This window comes from Kogia breviceps, chromosome 15, assembly GCF_026419965.1.
Source record: "Kogia breviceps isolate mKogBre1 chromosome 15, mKogBre1 haplotype 1, whole genome shotgun sequence".
Taxonomy (NCBI): domain Eukaryota; kingdom Metazoa; phylum Chordata; class Mammalia; order Artiodactyla; family Physeteridae; genus Kogia; species Kogia breviceps.
This window is the reverse complement of record NC_081324.1, coordinates 15,328,505-15,340,925: the sequence shown is the minus strand read 5'-3', so window position 1 is coordinate 15,340,925 and position 12,421 is coordinate 15,328,505. Positions and strand designations below refer to the sequence as shown.

The following is a 12,421-nucleotide window of genomic DNA, read 5'->3' as shown; positions in this document are numbered from 1 at the left end:
TGGTTTGGGAAGGTCTCACTTGCCATGGAGCAACTAAGCCCACGAGCCACAGCTACTGAAACCTGCGCGCCTAGATCCCGTGCTCCGCAACAAGAGAAACCACTGCAATGAGAAGCCCGTGCACTGCAACAAAGAGTAGCCCCCGCTTGCCGTAACTAGAGAAAGCCTGCACTCAGAAACGAAGACCCAACGCAGCCAAAAATAAATAAGTAAACTTAAAAAATAAATAAATAAAACTGGTGACATTCAGGGATTATTCCTAAGTGGGTGGACTCTTAAGTGGGATATATTGTCTGACAGATGGAGTTTTTATTGCCCACATTTTACAGTTCAGCTTCATTTAAAAAAGAAAATCATAATATAAAACTTTTTTTTCTAGAGTTGACTTCATATAGATGTTTTCATGTCATTATATGTTTAGAAGTGTTGTACTTTGATGCCGGGGGTGCATTATTCCCTGTCTGGTCCTGTAGGCACCCGTCTGGGAGAACAGTGGCCCAGAGTGTTGTCTCTAGGCTAAGCAAACCATCTTGGGAAGAGTGGTTGTGACTTCTGAGACATAAGTGCATGGAAAGTGATGTATTCTTTTTTTTTTTAATGATTTTTTTTTCTGTTGCTTTATCTCTTTTATTGATGCACTTAAAAATTAATTTATTTAGTTTTGGCTGCTTTGGGTCTTCGTTGTTGCACGCGGGCTTTCTCTAGTTGTGGGGAGCGGAGGCTACTCTTTGCTGCGGTGTGCGGGCTTCTCATCGTGGTGGCTTCTCTTGTTGTGGAGCACAGGCTCTAGGCATGTGGGCTTCGGTAGTTGCAGAACGCAGGAACAGTAGTTGTGGCTCCCAGGCCCTAGAGCGCAGGCTCAGTAGTTGTGGTGCATGGGCTTAGTTGCTCCGTGGCATGTGGGATCTTCCTGGACCAGGGCTCGAACCCGTGTCCCCTGCATTGGCAGGCGGATTCTTAACCATTGTGCCACCAGGGAAGTCCTGGAAAGTGATGTATTCTACAGCTCCTATTGAGCCATAAGTGTTTGTTTCGTCTTCAACAGTAGTTTTTCCCAACGAAATTCTTTGAAGTGTTTGGATGTGTCCCAGAGTGGGTGAATATGCTGAGGGTGTCTTAGCAGCTGATGATGGATTTATGGTTAATGTGAATTTTCATGGCTATGTTTATTGTTGCCTGAGTAGAAATCCTACTGTGATCCTCATATAGTTATTTTTATTAGGAATGCATGATTTTTTACAGATTGTACAAGAAAAAAAATCATTAAATGCTTTCCGTAAAATATGAAGGACACCTTCTCAGTGATTTAAAGCAGACTTAAAGGAGGAATGATGTAGTAAATATTGGCAAGGAAAGAGTCTAGGTGTCTACAAATGACTTAGGCCGATTCTTCCATTGAAAGTTGCCGAAGATCAGCTGTGATCCTCGTTTCTTCCGACATTGATTGTTGCTTGATTCCCCTCTCTTCTTCCCTTCGTCTCCTTTGCTTTTCCTCTCCCTCTCCTTCCCTTTCCAGTTTTTCAGTCTCCCCCTTCCCTTTCCTTCTTTCCTTCTCTTCCTGGCTGCTGGCCTCCACAGCAGAAGGAAGGAACAGGCCCGGAGAGATCCCCTTACTTCCCGAGGGTCTCAGAGGCAGTGAGTTGTTGGCAGAGCAGGGTCAAGGCCTGTTCGTATTGTAAGTCCCGTGTTCTGATCCCCGACTTGTGTCCTGTTGGTTATTTGGCATTTACGGTGCAAAGGCAAGTGGGACATCGCCTGTCTTCAGGCAGCTGACCAGGCCAGTAGGTAAGAAGAGACAAGTGCACACACACTGTAATACACACAGAGCATAATCGAATCATAAGATGGAGTGCTCTGGGGGCTCAGGGAGGAGGAAGAGCTCCCCTACAGTGGAAGGGCCCCTTGTAAAGACCCCAAGCAGTCTGTGTATTTATATATCCTTCATCTTTAGTAACGGCTGTGACTGTCCATTTTCCTAAAACTCTCTCCATCCTCCTACCATCCAGGGCTTCGTGCACATTAGTGCAAGCACTTCTTCGTAGACTGTTGTCCACCCTGATCTAGCCTGGCTGCCAAAGAGAGGGCCTTCATCCCCCCGGGCTCTGTCACGTCCTCGGGTCCATGTTGTCACGTGCTGGGAGTAATTTCATGGAAGACCTTCCTCAGCTGCCACAGCCATTGGCAAGACTGTGTTGGCTGAGTAGTGATTAGGAAAGAGCTGTGCGTTCCCTTAACCAGCGAAACCACTGGACTAGGGAGGGAGATGGAAGGGATGCTACGCTCTTCTGCCTGGAGAGTGTTTTTTTTTTCCCTAACATAATGGAGGGAATTAAGATTAAGTAAAAACTGATGGAATGAGCTCCTGGGGGATTTTTGAAAATCTCAGTTGGAACTTTATTAGCAGTAGACGGCCTGTGCTGGGTTCGGATGCTCACGTCTGTGGATGAATTGAAATCTGTAATTGGGTTTTTACCTGTAATATATTGCTTTTAATGGGATATCCGAAATCTGACGGTGACTGTGTTAGCAGTAGTTTTGCCAGTAGAATTAAATGCTGTCAAGATCAAGATATTGTTTGGAAGTAGGTTTTTTTTTTTTGAAAAAACGGTGAGGTGAATCCAATGATAAATAACATTTTCTAGTCGTTACACCGGAACCTGCTCTTCGTGCTACGATAGTTTTGATCAGCTTGTTAGAGAGGCTCCACGCTGGCAGTGCAGCACGGCATTTTGGAGGGATTACTTCAAAGCGGTAATCATCAGGGCTTTACACCCGTTTTCCGGATGCTTGTCCGCTTTGGCTCAGCGTCCTGACGTTGTAATAAGTACAGTTGGCAACTGGCTCTTTCGTGGTCATCACCTCTGTTCGTGTAAGTCCCGTAAGGGTGTTTATCTGCGTGTTCATTGCTGATGGAATTATTTTCTGTTCGTTTAACAGAACATCTGATCAAATTCATGACCATGGGGGATATGAAGACCCCAGACTTTGATGACCTCCTGGCAGCGTTTGACATCCCAGATATGGTCGATCCCAAAGCAGCTATTGAGTCTGGACACGATGACGGGGAAAGCCACATCAAGCAGAGCGCCCACGCGGACGAGGACTCCCACACGCCGTCCTCCTCCGACGTCGGCGTCAGTGTTATCGTGAAGAACGTCCGGAACGTCGACTCCTCCGAGGGCGCGGAGAAGGACGGCCACAACCCCACCGGCAACGGCCTGCCCAATGGGTTTCTCTCGGCGTCCTCGCTGGACACTTACGGTAAAGACGGGTCGAAGTCCTTGAAAGCAGACGTGCCTGCCTCAGAGGCGGCCTTGAAAGACTCCGCCTTCAGCCAGTTCAGCCCCATCTCCAGTGCGGAGGAGTTTGACGACGACGAGAAGATCGAGGTGGACGGCCCCCCGGACAAAGAGGACGCGCGCTCTGGCTTCAGGTCGGACGCGTTGGCGGGGTCGGCTCCCCAGCAGGGCCGCGACAGACTGAAGGCGCTCGGGGGGGAAGGCTTAAGCAAAGCTGGCATCTCTACGTCGGGCAATCTAGAGAAAAACAAAGCTGTCAGGAGAGAAACGGAAACCAATTCTATAAATCTGAGTGTGTACGAACCTTTCAAAGTCAGAAAAATGGAGGATAAACCGAAGGAAAACTCTGACAAGGTGCTTGAAAACAGGGTCCACGAGGGCAAGCTGAGCTCGGAGAAGAATGACGCCTCCCTCGGCGGTGTGGTGCCCCCGAGGACCAAGCCATCCTCCAAGCTTTCTTCTTGCATCGCCGCAATTGCGGCTCTTAGTGCTAAAAAGGCCGCTTCCGACTCCTCTAAAGAACCGGTGACCAGCTCCCGGGAGTCCTCTCCGTTACCCAAAGAAGTAAACGATAGCCCTAGAGCCGTTGAAAAGTCTCCGGAATCCCAGAGTCTCATCGATGGGACCAAGAAAGCATCCCTCAAGCAGCCGGATAGTCCCAGGAGCATCTCCAGTGAGAACAGTAGCAAGGGATCGCCATCCTCTCCTGCAGGGTCAACACCAGCAATTCCCAAAGTCCGCATAAAAACCATCAAGACGTCTTCTGGGGAAATCAAGAGAACAGTGACGAGGGTGTTGCCTGAAGTCGATCTCGATGCCGGAAAAAAGCCTCCTGAGCAGACGGGGTCCATGGTGGCGTCCGTGACGTCGCTGCTGTCGTCTCCCACCTCGGCCGCCGTCCTTTCCTCCCCGCCCAGGGCGCCTCTGCAATCGGCGGTCGTTACCAACGCGGTGGCCCCTGCCGAGCTGACCCCCAAACAGGTCACCATCAAGCCTGTGGCGACTGCCTTCCTCCCGGTGTCGGCCGTGAAGACGGCCGGCTCTCAAGTCATTAATTTGAAGCTCGCCAACAACACGACGGTCAAAGCCACGGTCATATCTGCTGCTTCGGTGCAGAGCGCCAGCAGTGCCATCATTAAAGCCGCCAACGCCATCCAGCAGCAGACCGTCGTGGTGCCGGCCTCCAGCTTGGCCAACGCCAAACTCGTGCCAAAGACTGTGCACCTTGCCAACCTTAACCTTCTGCCTCAGGGCGCCCAGGCCACCTCCGAGCTCCGCCAGGTGCTCACCAAACCTCAGCAGCAAATAAAGCAGGCAATAATCAACGCCGCGGCCTCACAGCCACCCAAGAAGGTGTCGCGGGTGCAGGTGGTGTCCTCCCTGCAGAGCTCTGTGGTGGAAGCTTTCAACAAGGTGCTGAGCAGCGTCAACCCAGTCCCGGTTTACATCCCCAACCTTAGTCCTCCTGCGAACGCGGGCATCACGCTACCGACCCGCGGCTACAAGTGCTTGGAGTGTGGGGACTCTTTCGCCCTCGAGAAGAGCCTGGCCCAGCACTACGACCGGCGCAGCGTGCGCATTGAAGTAACCTGCAACCACTGCACCAAGAACCTCGTCTTTTACAACAAGTGCAGCCTCCTGTCCCACGCCCGCGGGCACAAGGAGAAGGGAGTGGTGATGCAGTGTTCACACTTGATCTTGAAGCCGGTCCCAGCAGATCAGATGATTGTCTCTCCATCAAGCAATACTCCTGCTTCATCTTCCGCCCTCCCGAGCTCCTCGGGAGCCGGCACACACACTGTAACAAAAATTCAGCCTGGCGTAACCGGGACAGTCATATCAGCCCCTTCCAGCACACCCATCATCCCAGCCATGCCTCTGGATGAAGATCCCTCCAAGCTCTGTAGGCATAGTCTGAAATGTTTGGAGTGTAATGAGGTTTTGCAGGACGAGACGTCGCTGGCCACGCATTTCCAGCAGGCCGCAGACACAAGCGGACAAGTAGAGTATCATTCACGTTTTGGTGTTTTCGGTGATGAGTCTGTAGACATGAGTGCTCTGTACCATGCCGTTGATTTTAGGGGTGGGGGCTCAGTTAAATGGGGGGATGTGCGTGTATGTTTGTGTACACACTCACGTGTGAGAGAGGACTGTTTTCACAGAGCAGTGTTGAAATATGAATCTTATTTAAAAATCAGTTTTTTTGAATGATTCTTTTAGACAGTTAGAAACTGTGTACTGGTTGGGTCATGGCACCTTAGATTTAGGGTAAGTAAAGGAGTTCTTAATTGTTGGGTAACTGGAATTTATGTTGGAAGTCTGAGCTCTAGCGAGTGATAGTATAGACCCATTGGATCAGGTGTTCAAGTCAGGCTACGTCGCCAGTGTTCCCGAGTCATTGGTTAGCGACCATTGTGGGATTTAAAATTTTCCTGTTGTTGTTTATAATTATTGTCTTTTACAGTTAAACACACCCAGTTGATACCCACTTTTCAGGTGTGCCTGCTTACTTAAGGTGTTGGTCTGGTATATTCAGTAATATTCTCCACTGCAGTGAATTTAAGCTTCTAACGGAAAACCCATCCATTTAAATAGAATACCTTTGAGTTTGTTTGTGGCATTTTTTTTTTCTTTTTTTCTCTTTTGGGCTGCGTTGGTTCTTCGTTGCGGTGGCTTCTCTTGTTGCGGGGCACAGGCCCTAGAGTACGCGGGCCTCGGTAGTTGCGGTGTGTGGGCTCAGTAGTTGTGGCGCGTGGGCTCTAGGGCGCAGGCTCAGTAGTGGTGGCGCACGGGCTTATCTGCTCTGCGGCATGTGGGGTCTTCCCGAACCAGGGATTGAACCCATGTCCTCTGCCTTGGCAGGTGGATTCTTAACCACTGTGCCACCAGGGAAATCCCTTGTTTGTGGCATTTTTGGTTTGTTTTTTTGTGGTGAAGTGTAGGTTGGTGTTGGTGAGATGTATTTCACAGTGCACGTCAGTCAGTGATTTTATCTCTGCCATTTGCTTCTCTCCATGAGGCAACTTCTGGGCAGCAGATAAATGTGTTTTACAGATATATGGAAGTAACTGGCCATGTTGAATGAAACGAATTCAAACTAGAGAGACCATATGATTTATTGTGCAAACCAGGAAACTTGTGATGTTGGAAGGGGCACTAGTTTGAGCTGATGTACTCTGGCTCAAACATTGTTTTTGAAGACGCAGTGGTAAACTGATCTTTCTCTTACTTGCCTCCGCTATCTTATGACGAGGAGCTTTATGCTGTGGTTCAGACGTGTCTGGTACTGTCACCGTGACCAGTTCCCCAGGGCCAGCCGCTGAGTTAACTTCTTTGTAGGATTTGAGTTTGGGGAACAAAAGATCAAGAATACCTCAGTGACTTTTCCTCTGGACATTCAGTTGAGTGGAAATGGAGACGATAAAGAGTTTCGAGAGCATTCTTGCATCGAGAACCTTGGATGTTAACATGTTTCATTGGCTCTGACAGTAAAGTGCTCAGGGTGGCTGAGCTGGTTTGAGAAGAAGTGATAGATGCGGCCCCCCCAAGCGCGTCCTGGTGACAGGGCTTGGGTTCTGTCTGGGTTCCTCTTACCTGGTCACCACTTCATCAAAGGGGCAGCCTTTGTTTCTGTCTTAAAAGGATGCAGTAAAAAAAAGAAAAAGCCGTTTCCGTAGTTCTCTCTGTTCCGCTGGTATTTTGTGCAGGTGGGTGGAGTATGTCCCGGCTCGTGTGAGCTGGTCCGTATTGGCACGTGGAGCTGCCTCGAGAGATGTCTGTTCCCTTGGGAACCCTTTCTTCCCTGTTTTCCCCTCGTTTTTGTTCTCTGTTAACCATTTAGGCTCATCAGCCGAACTAGGGTCGAGTAGGGAAGCGCTGTCCCTCAGGGGAAGAGATTGACGTCTCTTCTTGTGTGGGTGGCTGCTTTGCCTTGACTCTTCGTACTTTGCTGGGACAGGTGTGTAGCGCAGCTCCCCCCTTTCCCCTGGAGCTCTGAGGAATGCGTCAGGGCAGAACATACGTTAACTCCAGGGCCAGGTAGTACTGGGCCGGACAGTCACCCCGTTCTGCTTCCTTCCTCTGACTCTGCTGAGCTAGGGGTCCCTGGGTGCGGAGCGACTGCCCCTTCTTCAGCCTCCTTAACACCCTCCTCGAGTCTCTCCTACAGCCCAGGAGGCCCGTGGCATCCGTGCAGCTCCTGCTGTCCTAGCGTCAAGTGTAGCGGGAGCTCGGGTGGTCCCCACCTATGGTTGGCCCCTGGCGCGGCATCAGGTACCCACGGCGATGGGAGGCTGGAGCTGAAGACAGGAAGGACGGGAGAGAAAAGAGAAAAATTCTTCGTTCTTTTCGTCTTCTCCAGTTTGCTATTCACACGGCCGCTGGCCGGTTTACAGTTTGTGAACTTAAATTTAAGTGTGGGGAAAAAGTCCACCCGTATAAACTGTTTCCTCTCTGACAAGGGCACTTACAACACTTAGTTCAACTTCTCAATTTTGTAAGAAGATCTAAGGGCACCTCAAGCACCAGTCTTTGCCTGAGCGCCTTCTTTCCGTTTCTCCGTTGGCCTCCCCATTCCTGGTGACTCGTGGGTGAACTTGAGCCAGAGCAGGCTGCCTCACTGCCCGAGGGCGGGGACCATTACGGGCTCAGCCGCGGGCCCGCAGCTGCCCGTTTTCTCTTCTGGCTCTTCTCAGGTCTGCCCAGGCCGGGCTTCCCTACTTCTGCACCTAGGCTTAGAGGGTCACGTACAATAGCTTCCTGTACGGACCCCAGCTAGCGTTGATTCTGGAGGTTAAAGGGTGTGACCTCAGGGCCCTGGCAAGACGAAGAGGCCCACGGGCCCTTGCTCCGTGCCTTTCCACCAGACCTAGAGAAAGGCGTGCCGGTTCACTGGCAGCGGGGACATTCCTTCCTCCTCCCCTCCCTTCCTTTCTCCTGCCCACCTTCTACTTACAATCGCCAAGGTAGTTTAAAAACTCTACGTGATGATGCCGAAAGAATTCCGTGCTAATTAGTGCCTTGAGTCTTCTCAGATCATCCCATTTTCAAATTCAACTTTTTATTTTGAGGTAATTGTAGATTCAGGTAACAAATAATACAGAGGGATCCTGTGTACCCTTTACCCAGTTTCCCCCAGTGGTAACATCTTGCAAAACTATTAAACAGTATCATATCCAGGCTGTTGGCGCTGATGCCGTCAATACGTAGAGCCTTTCCACGACCGTAAGGAACCCTCATATTGCCTTTTTAGAGCCGCAGTCACCTCCCTCCCAGCCCTGCCTCCCTCTTAACCCCTAGGAGCCCCTAATCTCTTCTCCTTTCTATAATCTTGTCATTTCAGGAATGTTATGTAAATGGAGGCCATACTGTGTGTAGCCTTCGGGACTCTGTCGCCGCCCCCCCCCCCGCCCCCCCCAGCTCAGCGTCATTCCCTGGAGATTTATCCAGGTTGTTGGATGTGTTGCTAGTTTGTTCCCAGTCTGGGGCTATTGTGAATAAAGCTGCCACAGACATTTGTCTGAGGGTGTTTGTGGGAACGTACGTTTTCCTTTCTCAGGGATATAAAATCCTTCTGCGTGCTTGGTTTAGCGTGAGCACCGTCTCCCTTCTCTTTTTATCTTTCATTTTCTCCCCATTTATGTTTTTACCCCTGTTTATGGTTTGAAAGGATCCTTTTCCAAGTTGGTCCAGGGGTGCTTGTTTGAACCCGGTAAAGGATTTCTTTTTCTTTTGACACCAGCTGTGGCTGTCTGTGCAAAACCTCCTCTCACCGTCACCCCGCACATACGTGCTGAGGCTCTGGAGGTTTTGCCAGCACGTCATGGGATAAAGTAAGGTTTTGGTGGCATTTGCTGAATTCTGCCTTGTCGGTTACTCCTCCTCTTAAAGATATTCTGTGGCCAGTCTATACAAGGTAATGATTGACTCAGAGACTCAGAGTGCTGCTTTATCATTAGCTGGCCCTGTGCTCAGCAACCCCCCCCCACCCCCCCCATGCAGGTCTCTGTGGAGAGCTGGGTTAGCTGGAAGCCCTCCTCACCCTGCATCCCCTGAGCCTGAATCCGAGCCAGGACCCCAGGCGTGCTTGGGCGCAGGTTACTCTGCCCTGCCTGCGTCTGCTTCCCCTGCCGAGGAGCAAACCACGAGGAGTGGGGGGTGCGATGGAGCATCTGGGGGGGGGGGATCACGCCCTTCCCAGGCGCACCGAACCAAGCGGTACGATAAAAGTGGAGCGCGTGGACCTCGACTTCTAACACCGGTCAGACTGCCCTGGTTGGCGGTTTATAGTCCACCTCGTCCCATCAATCATTCCTGCCTTGGGCACGCTGAGAAAAGGAGTGGTTGGAGGGACCAGAGAAGTTTCCCTCCTCTCCACCAAGGAGTTACGAGCTGACAACTGTAGTTTTAATAATAGAAAATTAAACTTACTGGAATGTTGTTGCTTCACCTCTTGGTAAAACCACAACTAAACTTAGCCAAGTACAGACTGGAAGTGCGTTATTATCGCCTCCGAATTGGTAAAAATCACTTTTCTTCCCATAGAATCTGTATCAGCCGTGGTATCAGAGGATGTCATAGGTCCTTTGCTCAACGCTTTTTATTTTACAGTTAAAGAGACAAAATGCCCAGTCAGTGGCCAACTCAGAACCCGAGGCGAGATTTCTTTATTACTAGTTATTCTTTCCAGTTTGTGCTGCTGGTAATAGTTGCAGGGACCGTCGGAGTCCTCTGAGAACGGACCCTGGGGTTACACTCAGATAAGCTTCAAGGGTGCAGGTGCAGGTGACTTATCTGCAGCGGTCCTTATTTTGGGAGGTTGCTGATTCAGTTTAGGTTCAGGGGGTTTATGGGCATCATTAGTAGAACATACCAGGTGTATTAAAGTATCCCGAGCAGCCTCCCCCAGGTCTCGTTTCTAGACGTACTCTGCTCCAGCAGCTGCTTCTGGAGGCCGTGGGGCCGCCTCAGTTCCCGCGCCCACCCCAAACACCAGTATTAGCTTGGTTTTGGGCCCTGCTCTCCTAAATGTTTACTATTAATTTTGGTCAGGCCAGTCCTGTCCCAGTTGATATTTTAATGCTATCAGCTCTTAATTTATCTGTCTTCTTGAGCGATTGTCATCTCAGTATATATGTGTGGGCCATACTGCTTTCTGCGAATTTGCTCATTTCACTGACAACTTTTATTAGGGTTTTTTAGTGCAGAATGATTTGAGGACAAAACCAGCACCAACAGCTAGCATTGGGAACAATGGTATATACAGTTATTTCTGCTATAATGCTTGCTTTGTGTTAACTTCCATTTAACTGAGATCTGAAACGCAGTGCTTTGTCTGTGTTCTCGTTGTGAAATTGGGTGAAAGTGAGAGCCAGAAAACAAACTGGTATACTTTTATTATTATTATTATTATTATTATTAGGTAATTATACTGTAGATGGAAAATTACAAAACTGCTGTTAATGAGGCAGAAACAGTGACTTAGCATCTGGGCTGACTGTTGACAGTGTTTTGACCTCTGGATCAGTGGGTTTCATGCTGTCACAGGCTTTTGGTCTGTTTGAAATTTAAACATAAGTAGATTCTCTATTGACTCACATTTCCCTAGCCTTCCTCATCTTTTCCCTTGCTACTTTTCTCCCTAGAACATGAGTTGAAACACATAGAATTATTTTCCTTGTTACTCAGATAGTTACTCCTGTATACAAAGAGGGTGCCGAGCCCTAGGGCTCTCTAAATCCTTACCAGGGCCCCAGTGTACCCTGTTCCCCTTCCTCACAGCCTGCGCTGGAGGCCTAGCCTTCGCTTTCTGTGCCAGGATAGGGCAGAGAAGGGTGCAATACAGGTAGCTGTCAAGTATGAGTGTGATTACCTTTCAGCTTTATTTTCAGCTTTCTCATGTTACCTGAGTATTGAAAAATAATATTTTACTTAAAAAAGTAGCAGTTCTCTGAACAAATGAGTCTGCCCCAGACTAGAAATTAGCCGCTTATTACCTAAGTACTGCAGACGTTTTCCATTTTCAGATGACACAAGTAAACTGTCAAAAGACACATGAGACTATTTAAGTGCATTTTATTATACTGTTTTCTGTTCAGAAGGCAGGTACTGTCATGTTAAAGTGCTTTATCCTGTCGAAAGTAGCCTCAACTTGTATAGTAGAGAGAGTTTTAAGATACATTTTTGTTTCTTTGTTTCAAAGTAACGGAAAAAGGACAGTCAGATTCTTGTAGACCACAGAGAAATCCTGGCCTGCCCCCTGTACTCAAATGCCTTTCCCCGAGTCCAGAGAACGCGTGTCATTACTGTGAATTCCCAGTACCCCAGAGAAGCTAATGGCACCTGCTCCTCTGTGCTGGGAAGATCCGTCACCGTTGTCTCAGGAAGCAGAGAGAGGACACATTAGCTAAAACAGGGGCGGTGGATAAAACTGGAGGGAGAACAATGAGGTAAACCCTAAAACTATTGCTAGCACACAAGTATCCAGGAAGAGAACGTCTGCAGTCCAGACAGCTTGCTTGCTCTCAAAATGGAATGAGTGGGAGCAGGTAGACGGAAACGTGGGCGTCAGCACGGGGTGTGTGCACAGATACATGCACGTCTGTGTGTACGGACTAAAGACTAGAGCTTAGTCTGACGTGGTTTCCCAGGGACTGAGCTCTCCCATTTCAGCAGTATGGAAGCATTGCGACGGGGGGCTGTAGCCCACTCTGGCTCCCACCCCACCTGTACTCCTGTGCCTCCCAATGGGTGAGGAGCCTCAGCCCTTGCAAGTGGCTCAGGGCAGACTCCTGTAGCTCAGCCCCGCAGCCACAAGGAGCGCCCCCGCTGCACAGTGCAGTGTCAAGGGAATGCGTCCCCTCGCCAAAGACTGGTGCGAGAGAGAGGTCGCTATTGAAATGTTGGTAATCAGGTGACCCTGTTACTCGAAAGCATTTTTCATAGCCTTTGCAGTCAGACATTTGTATCGTAAAGAGCACTTTAATGAACAAAACCTCTTCTTGAATAATTTTGACACTGATTTTATTTTATTTTATTTATTTATTTTTTTGCGGTATGCGGGCCTCTCACTGTCGTGGCCTCTCCCGTTGCGGAGCACAGGCTCCGGACGCACAGGCTCAGCG

The 12,421-nt window shown here is 49.4% G+C and overlaps 1 protein-coding gene across 18 annotated transcripts in view; it reads left to right on the top strand.

The window, feature by feature from the left end:
• Positions 1-12,421, top strand: part of ZNF532 (zinc finger protein 532) — a 103,105-nt gene that overhangs the window by 46,742 nt on the left and 43,942 nt on the right. For all 18 annotated transcript variants that reach the window (XM_067014981.1, XM_067014977.1, XM_067014967.1 and 15 more), the window contains one exon: positions 2,938-5,300. In XM_067014981.1, the coding sequence (XP_066871082.1) occupies positions 2,955-5,300 (2,346 nt within the window). In that variant the 5' untranslated portion in view covers positions 2,938-2,954. The remainder of the gene's footprint in view (positions 1-2,937; positions 5,301-12,421) is intronic.